The 14,778-nt window shown below is 46.7% G+C and overlaps 1 protein-coding gene across 1 annotated transcript in view; it reads left to right on the forward strand.

Annotated features, from left to right (window-relative positions):
* The window catches only part of ERBB3 (erb-b2 receptor tyrosine kinase 3), a 132,864-nt gene that overhangs the window by 99,796 nt on the left and 18,290 nt on the right, over positions 1–14,778 (forward strand). Inside the window, exons 16-21 of the mRNA XM_048490667.1 lie at positions 522–575; positions 7,992–8,133; positions 9,235–9,354; positions 10,423–10,521; positions 12,027–12,150; positions 12,952–12,978. Coding sequence (XP_048346624.1) covers positions 522–575; positions 7,992–8,133; positions 9,235–9,354; positions 10,423–10,521; positions 12,027–12,150; positions 12,952–12,978 — 566 coding nt within the window. The remainder of the gene's footprint in view (positions 1–521; positions 576–7,991; positions 8,134–9,234; positions 9,355–10,422; positions 10,522–12,026; positions 12,151–12,951; positions 12,979–14,778) is intronic.

A 14,778-nucleotide genomic window follows, 5' to 3' on the forward strand; every position in this document is an offset into this window, starting at 1 on the left:
ATTCAAAGAAAGCAGTTGCTGTTGTAGTTGCCTTCTGGGGCTAAAGGAGTTGAATTCCAACACTGAATGTTTACGCATCTGCCTAAATCACAAGTGGCTGCCAATTGTGGGTCAATTTTATAGTATTCAGTCTATCTGAAGCAGTTGAAAACTAGTACTTGTGGCTGTCGCTTTTCTCCTTCCTGCAAAATTCCCTAAGGCCCCTTCCGCACACACAAAATGATGCGTTTTCAAACCACTTTCACAACGGTTTGCAAGTGGATTTTGCTATTCCGCACAGCTTCAAAGAGCACTGAAAGCAGTTTGAAAGTGCATTATTCTGCATGTGCGGAATGAGCCTAAGAGATAACTTGTAGTCCCATCCTACATAGACCCCCACCTTTTTAAGTCACTGAAGCCCTGAAGTTAAGGTGGGTCTCACTCTGTTTAGGATGTCATTATCTCTCAGGGCTTCTGGGAGCCACACAAGAAATGGGTTTTCTCTATCTCCCAAGGTAATTGTCTGGTTCTTTTCCCTATAGGTGTGATGGTCCACATCTTGAAGACTGCTTCATGGAGCATCTGCCTGTTGCCAGGTATATGCCAGGATCCGTCTAGTGCAGGGGTGGGCAATTATTTTTTCCATGGGGCCGCATAAGAAACAGAAAATATTGTGGAGGGCCGGGCCAAAAGGCTGAACTCAATTCTGCATAATAGGGGCTGATAAGTGACAGACAGGTGCACAGATCAACTTGGAACCAGTGGCAACAGTTCTGCATACAACACTATTTGGCACAAAGAGAATCACAGGCTTAACCTACCTTCATAGTTGTCCACTGTGACAATCAAGCAAGTGGGGAGACTTAAGTCCCTTGACCTACTTTTTTCATCGACTGGTGCTTTTGAAAGCCCCACAGAAGCCAGTTGCCTTGGTTGCCAGCTTCTGCGGGGCTTTCAAAGGCGCCTCGCTCCCCAGCAAGGCAGGGGGGCCAGTCAGGGTCGTCCGGCGGGCCGGATGTGGCCCGTGGGTACGATATAATGCCCAGGTCACAGGTCTGAGTGTAGAAGAGTCCTTTTAAAGAATTCCTTACGAATGGAAGGCCCTTCCTCGGATAGTTTGCTTTTCCAAATTACAAATACCAGAAAGAGGCCTTGTCCCCAGAAGGTTTGTTGAGAATGGGAAATGGTTGTAACCTGAAGCTGGAAGCACACCATTTAAATAAAATTTAAAAAAACCTGAAATGGGTTATACTAATTTTTGAGATAATACACAGCCCTACAAAACGTGTTTACCAGAAGTGAGAAGGGATTCAGCGTCTACTGCCTCTTTCTTACTGCCTTCTCATCCAGCTTTTACCCCACAACACAAGTAAAACATCTTGCAGATATTTTTAAAAGAACCATTTTGCTTTTTTTGTCCACATTGCATGGACAAATGAAGTGTTTCAGTCAAAAACAGTTCAGTGCCGCGGGGAAGAAAAGGGTGGGCGCAACTTTACCAAAAGGCAAGTCTTGCCGCTAGCTGTCTGGAGCAATATAAATGCTCCTTTATCAAAGTTCAGTGTTTGATACTACACACCATAATGGTTTTCATGAAGGTGGCGCTTAAGAAGAGAAGAAGAAGAGTTGGATTTATATCCCCCCTTTCTCTCCTGTAAGGAGACTCAAAGGGGCTAACAAACTCCTTTCCCTTCCCACCTCACAACAAACTCCCTGTGAGGTAGGTGGGGCTGAGAGAGCTCAGAAGAACTGTGACTAGCCCAAGGTCACCCAGCTGGCGTGTGTGGGAGTGCACAGGCTAATCTGAATTCCCCAGATAAGCCACCACAGCTCAGGCAGCAGAGCGGGGAATCAAACCTGGTTCATCCAGATTAGAGTACTCCTGCTCTTAACCACTACGCCACTGCTGCTCCTTAAACTTAAATAAGGTTCTGAAAAAGAATCTGAAGGGTGGGGGGAACAGAACTTGGTAGGCACTAGGACCTCCCGGAACATTTCAATACAGGAAGATGTGGCACTTTGATTCACGTTCTCCTGCCATCTTTCCTTGAGACAGAGTATACTAGTATTTACAACATGTGCAATAGGGCTCCATATCGGAGCTTCGTTCAAATTCCATAGTCACAATTCTCTTAGACTGGTTGCATGTTCCAAGAACCAAATCTGTGCTTACATCAGTACAATACGAATAAGACTTAGTGTAACATAGAGTCTCTAATATGACATAGAAAATCCACAAGCTGGCCAGTTTACGGTATTGTCCCTGGCTTCGAATATATTTGTGAAGGCATGTGGCTTTTTCAATGAGATTCAAATGTCCTCACTATAAACTAATTCCTTTGTTCAGATGGGAAAGTATGTCTCTCATTCAGTCTTTTACAGTGCTGTGCAATGTACTTCTCTGGAGTAATTTCAGGGAATCCCCAGGTCCCACCTGGAGGCTGGCATCCGTACTCTAGTATCTAATGCACAGGTGTCAAACTCGCAGCCTTCCAGATGTTATGGACTACAGTTCCCATCATCCCCTGCCAGCATGATGCTGGCAGGGATGATGGGAACTGTAGTCCATAACATCTGGAGGGCCACAAGTTTGACACCTGTGATCTAATGGATGATCTGCACAGCTGCCAATGTGCTAGTGTCCAGTTACGGGGGGACTGCAAAATTCTTCTAAGGTAGTGATGGCGAACCTTTTTAAAGGACTGGAGTGCTTGAAACCCGCAATCAAAGAACCCACATATTTATCCACCAGAAATTGCCAACCACGGCAAGGTGCCCTGAATACTGAGGTTTTAGTTTAGGGAAAACGAAGTTGAAACCGAGGGCAAAATGCGTTACTTACTTTCAGAGAGTAAGCAGGTGGTAGTCGGTGGCTTTGCTTTGAAGCAACCGTGCAACTCTTCCAACGGGTGAATCACGACCCTAGGAGGGTTTACTCAGAAGCAAGCCCCATTGCCAGCAACCGAGCTTACTCCCAGGTAAAGGATAGCGCTTTAGTTCTTCACAAGAAAATCAGTGGGGTGTAACAGCACTTAACAGGGTTACCTGCACTGCTTCCCCAAAACTAGCTCTTAGGTTTAATGCTAATAATAGAGCCCAGTGGCCCAGGCCAGCCTAGATGTGGGGGGGGGGGGGGCATGATTCCCCCCCCCCATGACGAACTCTGTTTGCGTGTGCCCACAGAGCGGACTCTGAGTGCCACCTCTGGCACCCGTGCCATAGGTTCGCCACCACTGTTCTAAGGGTTAAAGCCCTTCCCCTCTCCTCACTGTTAATCTTGTTGTTATTACTAGATGTATTTGTTGCTGTTTGTTATGTTAAAGGTTTGCATTGCTTTTAGAGATTCATGTTTGTTTTTCCATGATGTGAGCCGCCCTGAACTGAAAAGGGGAGGGGCGCCGTAGAAACGCAATAAATAATAACAATAATAATAAAATAATTAAGATCTGCATCCGGTAAATGGAGGGATTTAATCGCAGCACGATTGCTCTTGTTCCTCCCCTCCGAGTTCCCAGCCAAGGGGCACCTGTTTCTCGTTGCTCTTCCGAGCCTTTAACTGCGCTTGGGGCTTGAGCCCTCTCCAGCCTTTTTCCTGCTTCAGGCGCTGGCTTTTTTAGGATCCTGCCTGCCAAAGCCTCTGCAGGCTGAGGCCGGGCAAACGGCCCAGCTCACAAACCTTCCTCGTTCTCCCTTTACACACTACAAGCTTGTTGCATCTTGTTGCGTTTTTTTTTTTTAATTGCCTTGCTGCTTCAAAGCGAGCCCTCGTGCCAACAAAGGGTCTCACGCTTTTTCCAGACCCGGTCTTGAGAGGACAAAAAAAGGTAACTGTAGAATAGAGGCCTGCTCCTGACCCTTCCAACCCCTGCCCCCTCCCCCCAATTCGACCCAGTGTTCTTTTCCATTCCATTCAGAAAATCTCACTCCCGCCCGCTCTTTCGCACCCATGCCAGTTTGCCTTTAGGTCCTCGTAGGCGGCATGAAAGGAGGGCAGAGTCACTGCAGGCCCTTGCTTGTCGCCGGAGGGAGTGGGTAATTACACTTTGATCTCCTTGCCACCCTCGTTTTCTCCCTTACAGGATGTTCCCACCAACATGTAGAGAGTTAATTCCCCACCCCGCTCTACCCTAATGCTGTTTTAGTGCAAACAACGGCAGGCATCTTTAACAGGCACGGCAGGCAGAAGGTGAAGGATGTTCAGGGATAGTCATGCTGGGCTTTTGACACGTGCTTGGGAAGTAAGTCCCTTAGTTATGGGGGCTCCCCAACTAGGCCAGCAGGCAGATTTAGCTTGGCTGGCATTTCCATGGGCAAGATAGGTAGGAAAGAGTAGATTTTTATAAGGCTGCGAAAGGATTTGCTCCAAATGAAGAAGAAGAAGAGTTGGTTTTTATTCCCTGCTTTTGTCTAAGTTTCAAGGAGGCTCAAAGTGCCTTATAATCACCTTCCCTTCCCCACAACAAACAACTTGTGAGGTAGGTGGGGCTGAGAGAGCTCTGAGAGAACTGTGACTGGCCCAAAGTCAACTGGCAGGCTGCAGGTGGAGGAGTGGGGAAACTAACCAGGTTCTCCAGATTAGAGTCTAGCTCTCATGTGGAGGAGCCAGGAATCAAACCCAGGGGCGTAACATCCATTGGGCAGTTTGGGCCATTGCCCAGGGCATCAGAATTTTGAGTCACGTGGGGGCATGTGAGCAATCCGTTTTTGTTTTTTGTTGTTTTTTCACATTTTGGCCTTCAGGGGGTGCATTTTTGGACGTATCGGCACCAAAATTTCAGGGTATCATCAGGAGATTGTCAGAGGGGCCAAAGTTATGGATCCTCAAAGGGGGTTCTCCCGTCCCACATTCTTTCCAATGGGAGCTAAGGAGATGGGGGCTACCCTTTTGAGGGTCCATAACTTTGGCCCCCCGAACCAAACTGCACCACACTTGAGGACAGTCTCCAGATGATACGCTAAAATTTTGTCTCAGATACGTTCAAAAATACAGCCCCCTGCAGGAACATCCCAGAAATTTGCCCAAGAATCTTTGTTCTGCATTGAGTTTTCTGCATTGCTGTCAATGGGAGATGTAGGCTGGGGGGGGCACATTTATGAAGGCACAGTCTCAAAAGTTTCAGGGTCTCATCAGGAGACTGCCCTGATGATACCCCCCAGGTTTGGTGCAGTTTGGGTCAGAGGGGCCAAAGTTATGGACCCTCAACATCCCCCATTCTTTCCAATGGGAGCTAAGGAGATGGGGGCTACCCTCTTGAGGGTCCATAACTTTGGCCCCTCTGAACCAAACTACACCAAACTTGAGGGGTAGCGTCAGGACAGTCTCCTGATGATACGCTGAAATTTTGGTGCCGATACGTTTAAAAACGCACCCCCTGCAGGCACCAATGACCTGGTGCAAAAAAAAAAAATTTTTGGTCCTGGTGGGGTGGCCGCCCATTGGGGGGCATCCAATTCCGGTTTTGCCCGGGGGCTCCAGTTTGCCTCGTTACACCCTGATCAAACCCAGTTCTCCAGGCTGGAGCCCACCACTCTTAACCACTGCACCATGCTGATTGATTTGTAGTATACTGGTTTATTTTTGGGCCTGTGAATTCAACTAGGCTTGCCAACGGGCCTGGAGAAAAAAAAAAGTCCTTTAATAGAGGCTTAATGTGTAGAGATTAAAGGCACAAGGCAATTAAATATCATTTGGAAACCGGCAGCCTCCCACATTAAGCCTCTGTTAAAAAGGACAGATCACACAGCCAGGCTTGTTGGCTGCAACACAGAAATAGGTGAGGATCATGAAGCCCTTGGAGGAGAGCTGGTTCTAAAGAGCGTGCACTAACAGAGACCCAGAGGCATAGCTGGGCCGTTCTGCGCCCAGTGTGCACTCTGTGTCTCTCCCCCACCCCCACCTTAGTCCAACCTGAAAGTGCAGACTGGAAAAGCGGCCTGTTCACTTGATGCTGAAAATGACCTGATGTGAACCACAGTTCCCAGGAGACCGTGAGCCTTGCAAGTTCTCCTGGGAAGTGTAGTTCCCACCAGGCAGTTTTCAGCATCAAGTGAACAGGCCGCTTTTCCAGCCTGCACTTTCAGGTTGAACTATGGTAAGTTTGAGGGGGAGGGGTGGAACCTGGTGCAATATGCACTCCCCCACCGCCTGGTAGCTCCACCTCTGCCGAGACCTCTACCCTGCCGATTAGTGAACAACATTTTTGCAATATGTTAAGAAAAGATGAAGGTGATTCCCTCTTTCGGCACCTGCCCAACACAGGAGCTGCATGCACTCTGTACCAGAACAATTTTGAAAAAGGGATACTGATTCTGCACCAAGAAATTTTTTTTGCCATCAAGCCCCTGCGGACTTAAGAACATAAGAACTAGCCTGCTGGATCAGACCAGAGTCCATCTAGTCCAGCACTCTGCTACTCGCAGTGGCCCACCAGGTGCCTTTGGGAGCTCACATGCAGGATGTGAAAGCAATGGCCTTCTGCTGCTGCTCCCGCTCCCGATCACCTGGTCTGCTAAGGCATTTGCAATCTCAGGTCAAGGAGGATCAAGATTGGGAGCCATAGATTGACCTCTTCCATAAATCTGTCCAAGCCCTTTTTAAAGCTATCCAGGTGAGTGGCCATCACCACCTCCTGTGGCAGCATATTCCAAACACCAATCACATGTTGTGTGAAGAAGTGTTTCCTTTTATTAGTCCTAATTCTTCCCCCCAGCATTTTCAATGAATGCCCCCTGGTTCTAGTATTGTGAGAAAGAGAGAGAAATTTATCTCTGTCCACATTTTCTACCCCATGCATGGTACATAGACTTCAAATCATATCCCGGCTCAGGCGTGCCTCTCCCAGGCTAAAGAGTCCCAAGCACGGCTGCAGCCTCTCCTCATAAGGAAGGTGCTCCAATCCTTCAATCATCCTCGTTGCCCTTCTCTGCTTTTTTCTATCTCTTCGATATCCTTTTTGAGATGTGGCGACCAGAACTGAACACAGTACTCCAAGTGCAGTCGCACCACGGCTTTATATAAGGGCATTACAATCCTTGCAGTTTTATTATCAACTCCTTTCCTAATTATCCCCAGCATAGAGTTTGCCTTTTTCACAGCTGCCATGCATTGAGTTGACATTCCCATGGAACTATCAACTAAAATGCCCAAATCCCTTTCCTGGTCTGTGACTGATAGCACTGACCCCTGTAGCGTGTATGTGAAGTTTGGATTTTTTGCCCCTATGTGCATCACTTTACATTTTACATGTAAAGTGATGCACTTATGACTTATGGGAACCCTTTAGGGTTTTCAAGGCAAGAGATGTTCACAGGTGGCTTTGCCTTTGCCTGGTATTCCTTGGAGGTCTCTCCTTCAAATACTTGCCAGGGTAAGGGCTGAGAGTGTGTGACTGACCTAGGGTCACCCAGCAAGCTTCCATGGCAGAGCAGGGATTCGAACCTGGGTTTCCCAGATCCTAGTCTGACCCTTTAACCATTGCACCATGCTGGCTCTCATACCAAGAAAATACCGTCTGTATTTTCACTACCACCATACTTTCCATACTGGTCTGTCACCCATATATATGTATAGTAGTGATAATACTTAGCAGTGTGCAGAATATTTTGCAATGTACATAGTTATTCTGTGGCATTGTTCCAATAAACCTTGCATCGACCCTGCAAGGCAGGCCAGCGTGGTTATCTATCTATGTGAAATAAGCAACTTTTACTGTTTGTTCTGCCTCTTCTAGTCATGGGAGGGGCCATAGAACTATGCAAGTTATTGATGGTCCTCCTTCTGGCCTGCGAAAATCTTGTTCAGTCCTGTCTCCTTTTCCCAGCTTCTGAGATTCCACCTTCCCAAATCCAGCCAGTGTTTTTAACCACAAGGGCCATCAATGTCCTGTTTAAAAATGTAAAGCTGAGATTCGCAAGATGCTGAATTCTGTGCTGAAATCAATGTCTTTTCTGACCTTGAGCAAAGCTGTGCCCTTCAGGCAGCCCTGACTTAACCCCTGTCATTTGCCTGCCAGGAAAGCACCAACGTTGATCGCTGTGATGGTCGTGGGCTTCCTCTTCATCTTCTGCTCCTCTGTCTTGCTGACTTTCCTGTACTGCCGAGGCAAGAAGATTCAGAAGAAGCGAGCCATGCGCAGATACTTGGAGAGAGGGGAGGTGAGTCTTGGCAAGTCTTGGCCTTCATGTAGGGAACAGGGCGGTGGGCAGGCTGAGGCCATTAGTCTGTCCTGATTATGTGTCCCAGGAATAAGGAGACCGTGGCTTCACGGGACAACATCTGCTTACAGTCAGAAGGTTCTGGATTCCATCTTCAGCATCCCAGATTAAAAGGACCAGGCAGTGGATGATGTGAAATCAGTGGCGTACCTAGGCAAACTGGTTTGATGCCCCCCATGGGCTGAGCAGCCCAGCTGCGGCACTCACCCTTCCCGGACGGCCCCAGCAGCCCAAGTTCACCGGAGGCGGAGCTCCCCGTCCTCCTGCTCTGCCTCTGGTGGCTTGTGGGCCACTGTACAGAGTGGGCGGGGCTTAGCCAGAGTGGGCGGGGCTTGGAAATCAGACACCCCCACTTGATGAAAAATTTCTGCACCTTGGGTAACTGCTCACTTTGCCCAATGGGCGGTACGCCACTGTGTGAGAGATCTCTGCCTGAAACCCTGGAGAGTCACAGCTAGTCAGAATACGCAACATTGGCACTGATGGACCAATAGTCAGAGTCAGTGTAAGACAGCTTCATTTGTTCACATGACCCACCAGTGCAGAGGGTGGGACAACTGAATGTCTGAAATGGGGTGTGTTTGGCTATTTTGGGTCTTTTTTACAAAAGTGGAGACCATGGCTTAAGGTTGTTAAATGGTGAGTGGGAGTGAAATAGTTTGCCTGGGTCTTAGTGAAACATTTTGAAGTACTTTGAAGTGCCATCACATTATATACAATGAAGAGATAATTATCAGGGACTGGGCCTTAGCGTCTTTGGGAGTTCAACAGCGCCTGTTCCAAAGGAGCTTCATAGAACCGGAAAGTTTCTTCTGTGTGACATTCTTAACTATGGTGAGGTTGGTTTGACAGGTGTTGACACCATGCTGGTCCCTTTGTAGCCGCTGGACACAACTGTAAACAAATTCAGAACAGGAACATGAGGGAAAAGATCAAGAAAAAGGCATTGAGAAGCAGGTAGAATGTGAAGCTCCTGTCATAGGGATAGGGATTCTTCAGAGGTGAGCATTAAATCTGCCTCTCTTTGATTTGTTCCTGTAGAGTCTGGAGCCCCTGGATCCCAGCGAGAAAGCCAATAAAGTTCTGGCTCGAATCTTCAAGGAGACAGAGTTGAAGAAATTGAAAGTTCTGGGATCAGGAGTGTTCGGAACGGTGCACAAAGTAAGTCTGAGACCTGGAAGAAAATTGTATCTTTCCTTAATTGTACATCTGATAATCTCAAACAGCAGGAATCAGTGGCAGAGAACCATGTGATATCAGTGGAAATGGGCTCAGAGCCTGAGTAAGGATCTAGTATGGATGGCTCTAGGATGGGAAAACTGGTGAAATTGATGACCTTGTCTTTTGAGCGTGATGATATTGGACTAGGGGAATTTGGTCTGTTTCACCCCAATTGATTTTTCTAAGATAGGGATAAACAGTTCCTTCAGTCGGGAGGGCCAGATCCTCCTCCGCTAATATGCTGGGGGGGTCTGATCTTTCATGCAAGTTGCATGATGGGTCAGAGATAGCATCTCAGGCACTGCTGTATATTTTACAGACACAGCAATTGATCCATACCCTTGTATAAGCTTTTGTGGTACCGTCCATTTTGTGCTAGGACAGCGGTTCTCAACCTGTGGGTCGCAACCCCTTTGGGGGTCGAACAACCCTTTCACAGGGGTCGCCTAAGACTCTCTGCATCAGGGTTCTTCATCTGTAAAATGGATAAATGTTAGGGTTGGGAATCACCACAACATGAGGGTTGGGAGTCGCCACAACATGAGGAACTGTATTAAAGGGTCGCGGCATTAGGAAGGTTGAGAACCACTGTGCTAGGAGGACTGCTGACTTGTCTGGAAGCTTGACTTGACCTTTCCACGCCAGCACTACCCCTTGAATGTAACTATACAAGGAACAATGCTGGGTCTGCACCTTTGGAAAGGTGGCCAAATATGAACCATTGGTTGACCGTCACTGCTGGATGGTTATGAATTCAGCAAATGTGAACTTTTGCCATCTTCCTTCATCTTTTTGTGATGAGGGAGAACCACTGCCTTCTCCAGCTGCAAGGACAAGCTGGTAAGAGAGATCGCTCCCACACAGGGGGATGCAAAATAGCTTCACTAGAGTTTGAGTAGAGACTTGGAAGAGCATGATTCCCGGTCTTTCCTCATCAGCTCAGGATTTATTAATGGCTCACTGCAGCAAGAATATGATTCATCTCCTTTTGGCTTTCTTTTCCACCAGGGTGTCTGGATCCCGGATGGAGATTCCATCAAGATCCCTGTCAGTATCAAAGTTATCCAGGATCCAAGCGGTCGGCAGACGTTCCATGCAGTCACTGATGTAAGTGCCCTTCCAAACCCTATGCTCCTCCAACTTCCCTTCTCAGGGAAAACAGTGGTCCCCTATTTTCAAATCGTGGCCATCTGTTGACCAAGGATAGTGCACTAGCCCTGTCAAGCCTCCCTGTCTTGGGAAATCAAGCCTCCCTGTCTTGGTCTCTTTACCTTATCCATTTTACCACGGTGGTCTTGCCTCTTTATCCTGAACGGGCGCTATCCCTAACTGGCATCACAGCTGACACTGCCCATGCTCAGCAATCCATGGTACTTTTCTTGGGGGCCTGCCTGTACCTTCTCTTTTGGGTATAACTTAGTGTTAAGGGTGACTTTTGGCCTGATAACATTATTACACAAATCCAGAACAGAACAGAGCCCCTAGGGGATAGGGCGGTATATTAAATCGAACTAATAAATAAATACATACATTATTATTATTTAATTTTGTTTGATATCACATCTGCAAGTTCTCTAGCTGGCTGTTGGCTTTTGAATCTGGTAGATGTTGATTTTGTCAATTTGAAAATATTTCAAGTGCCACCCTAGTGTTTTGGGAATGGCACCCAGGGTGCTGATTACCACTGGGATGACCTCAGCTGGCTTGTGCCATAGCTGCTGGATCTCGGTTTTCAAATCGTGGTATTTAGTGACCTTCTCATGTTCTTTTTCATCAACCCTGCTGTCACCAGGTATTGCTATGTTGATGACAGTCACTTTCTTATCCTTGATCACTGCTGTGTCAGTTGTGCTATATGCCAACACTGTTTGGTTTGAAAGTCCCACAAGATCTTGACCCTCTTGTTTTCTGTGACTTTCTCTGCACAATATTCCCACCAGTTTTAAGCTGTCCCAGTGTTGTAATTCTTGCCAGTGGATTCCAGTAAGTTCCAGTGGATCATCTTGGCCACTGAGTTGTGCTTCTGCTTATACTCAGTCTGGGCAATTTTTTTTCTCCGCGATTATTATTGTTATTTTGTTTGGTATCATAGCTGCCAGTTCTTTAACTGGTTATTGACTTTTTATTACAATTAAAGCCTTACCCAGAGGCCTAGGATGTTGTACTGTATTGACATAGTATTCGTGCAGATCCTAGCAGGGCTAACTTTTGAATCTGATTCCCGGACGGCCCCAGCAGCCCAAGTTTTGTGATTTGTGATTTGAATCTTGTGATTTGAAGATGTTTCAAGTAATGCCCTAGTGTTTTTGGAATGGCGCCCAGGGTGCATTTGTGCCATAGTTGCTGAATCATGATTTTCAAATCATGATATTGAGTGACTTTCTCATGTTCTTTTTCATTGACTCTGCTGTTCCCAGGTATTGCTATGTTGATGATGGTCACTTTCTTATGCTCAATCACTGTGATGTCCGGTGTGTTATACGCCAATCCTTTTTCTGTTTGAATTCAAAAGTCCGACAAGATTTTGTTTTCTGTGACTTTCTTGTTTTCCGTGACTTTCAATTGTAATTATTATTGTAATTCCTTTGCTTGCGTGTTTTGACTACTTGCAGCACATGTTGGCGATAGGTAGCCTGGATCATGCTTACATCGTCCGGCTCCTTGGCATCTGTCCTGGAACCCAGCTCCAGTTGGTGACCCAGCTTCTACCAATGGGCTCGCTGTTAGAGTACATCCGTAAAAACAAGGATGCTATCCGGATGGTCCGGCAGCGCTGAAGGTGGCACTGAAGCTGAGGTGTGTAGCCTGGGGGAGGTGCCAAAAGGGGTAAGTAAGTACACTCTTTGCTCAGAGGAACAGGAATTGCCCTTTCCAAAAACATCTGAAACTAGAGATCATCTATCCCAGATTGGGTTTTTGGGAGGGTTCTCTATCCAGGTCTCTCATGCTCTGTAAATAGTAATAAAAATGACAGTTAGTTTAAAAAGTCCAATTGGATTATCTTAATATTAAGACTAACACACCCACGCTTCAATGCTTTTCTTCTTTTTCTCTCATACAATATTTCTTATGTGTTCAAGGGAGGATTGAAGAGGCGACAATCTGCTTGTTTGGATGACTTGAAATAATGCCCCACCCCACCCCTTCCAGGAACTTTCTCCCCCATGCTCTCCTCTTGTATGTAGAATCTACAATTTCCAGACCTTGCTTCAGGGTGCCATGATGGCTCTGTGACCCTTAAGCAGAGGCGTAGATGGATCAGAGCGCGCCCGGTGTCGCGAACAACTCTGTGTTTTCTGCCCCCGCCCCCCCCCCACGGCACCCTACCCCGCCTCCCCACACCCCCCACTTACTTTACTTCAGCCTGGAAAAGCGGCCTGTTCCCTTCAGGCTGAAAACGGCCTGGTGGGAACTATACTTCCCATGAGACCTTGGGCTCGCAAGGTCTCCTGGGAAACGTCCAGGCCGTTTTCAGCCGGAATGGAACAGGTCGCTTCTCCAGCCTGCACTGTTTTAATAAGGTAAGTGTGGGGGCAGGGGGATGCCGCGGAGGAGTGGGGTGCCGTGGGGAGGGGGACGATCCCCCCAGGCATGCCCTGGTGCAACACGCACCCTCCTCCGGTCCCCTGGTAGCTCCGCCTCTGCCCCTAAGAAAAGTCAAGGGAACGTTGCAGGCTCTCGACTGCCAAGTCAGTGGCTGGCACCAGCAGCTGAGTTTTTAGGATAAACCTCTAGATTAATATAAATGATTATAATTGCAACAATCTAGATCAGCTAATTTAGTTTTGTAATATATCATTGTTGCTTGTTCCAGAAACCATTTTCGCTTTTGGCATGGTGTCTACTTATTCATGTACATAAGAACTCGACTGATGTAAAAGGCAACGCAACAAATGCTTAACATCTCATAGAAGAATGTGGGGAGTCGGCCCTTCCTTGAGAAGATCACCATTAGAATTGGGTCTCGAATGGGGGTTTTCAAGTTCTGTGGAAGTGTGGCCTGACTTAATAAAACTTATTCACAAGTCTTCACATGAAGATCTGTAGAAGTAGACCAAGGCCCCTTCCGCCCATAATGCACTTTCAATCCACTTTCACAATTGTTTTGCAAGTGGATTTTGCTACTTCGCACAGTAATATCCAGCTGCAAAGTGCATTGAAAGTGCATTGAAAGTACGTTATTCAGCATGTGCGGAAGAGGCCCAAGACACCTTGTCTTATGTGACTGGTCTTCTGCAGCGAACAGCAGAGGAGAGTATTGGGTATGCAAGGCAAACAGCGTAGTTCAGTAGGTCTGTCTAAGTCCCAAAATGACCCATGTTTTACTGTTTTCTGTTGCATGCTCTAGTTCCATAACAGATGTATGATTATTCCTTAGAAAATGCAAAATGTTTTGTGATGGCAGAATGTCTGAAGAACATTGGTCTAGAACTGGGGTTGCCCACATTCCGATAACACAAACTCATTATTGAGCTGACAAATGCTAACTACATTAAACAACCATCATCTGCTTTGCTCTTTCCCAACATGTTATTTCTGTACTGCTAGTGTTGGTTCCTCCCCACCTCCTAGGAATGCAGGATAAGTACTACTTTTAGAGATACCCGGTACTTGTCTCTTGGAGGATCCAAAGACACTTGGTTCTTATTATGGTGGGAGAAACGTCCATGTGTGAGAGGCAGGCCCATAGCCACGGTGGGACAAAATGGGGTGGTGCCCCATTAATCATTTGTCATGCTCCTCCAATCAGCACTAGGGGCTGGTATGAAATTGTCACAAGTCTTTTAAGTGTAAATTCTCTATGTAAAGGGAAAAGGAAAGAATTGAGGCAAAAAGATGTAAATCCTGTCTGCTAAGATTCAGTCCCCACGTCGAATCTACAGGAATTTCTCACCCTGGAGTTATCAACCCTATTAGCTGTATCCTACTCTTTAGGTAGGGAGACAAGAAGTAAATCTTTTGAGCAGATAATGTAGGCTAGGGAACATTCTCCCCCATTTTCTCTATCCATTAATTATATTTTCATCTTTTCTCAAAGGCAGTGACCACTGTTTTTCCTCTCACACCAACAGCCCTGCTAGGTAGGTTAGCCTGAGGGAGCCTGCTGGGCCAAGATTTCATGGCTGAGCTGGATTGAAACTTTTATGTAGACAATGACATGACATATGTAGTTATTTCAAACTGCCATTTATTGACGCTTCATTTTCTGTGAGGAAAATAAAAAAAGGAGGGAAAATTGTTCCTTCTCTGTGATTGGAGAACGTAAATCCTGTCATAAATCATTCCAAATGTGAATTCTCTAAGCAATTGACTGCAACAGTGAATAGTTAGAAAGGCTGAAGAGTCCTGATTTTAAAAAACCTG

The sequence above is a fragment of the Sphaerodactylus townsendi genome, linkage group LG03, assembly GCF_021028975.2.
Source record: "Sphaerodactylus townsendi isolate TG3544 linkage group LG03, MPM_Stown_v2.3, whole genome shotgun sequence".
NCBI classification, from domain to species: domain Eukaryota; kingdom Metazoa; phylum Chordata; class Lepidosauria; order Squamata; family Sphaerodactylidae; genus Sphaerodactylus; species Sphaerodactylus townsendi.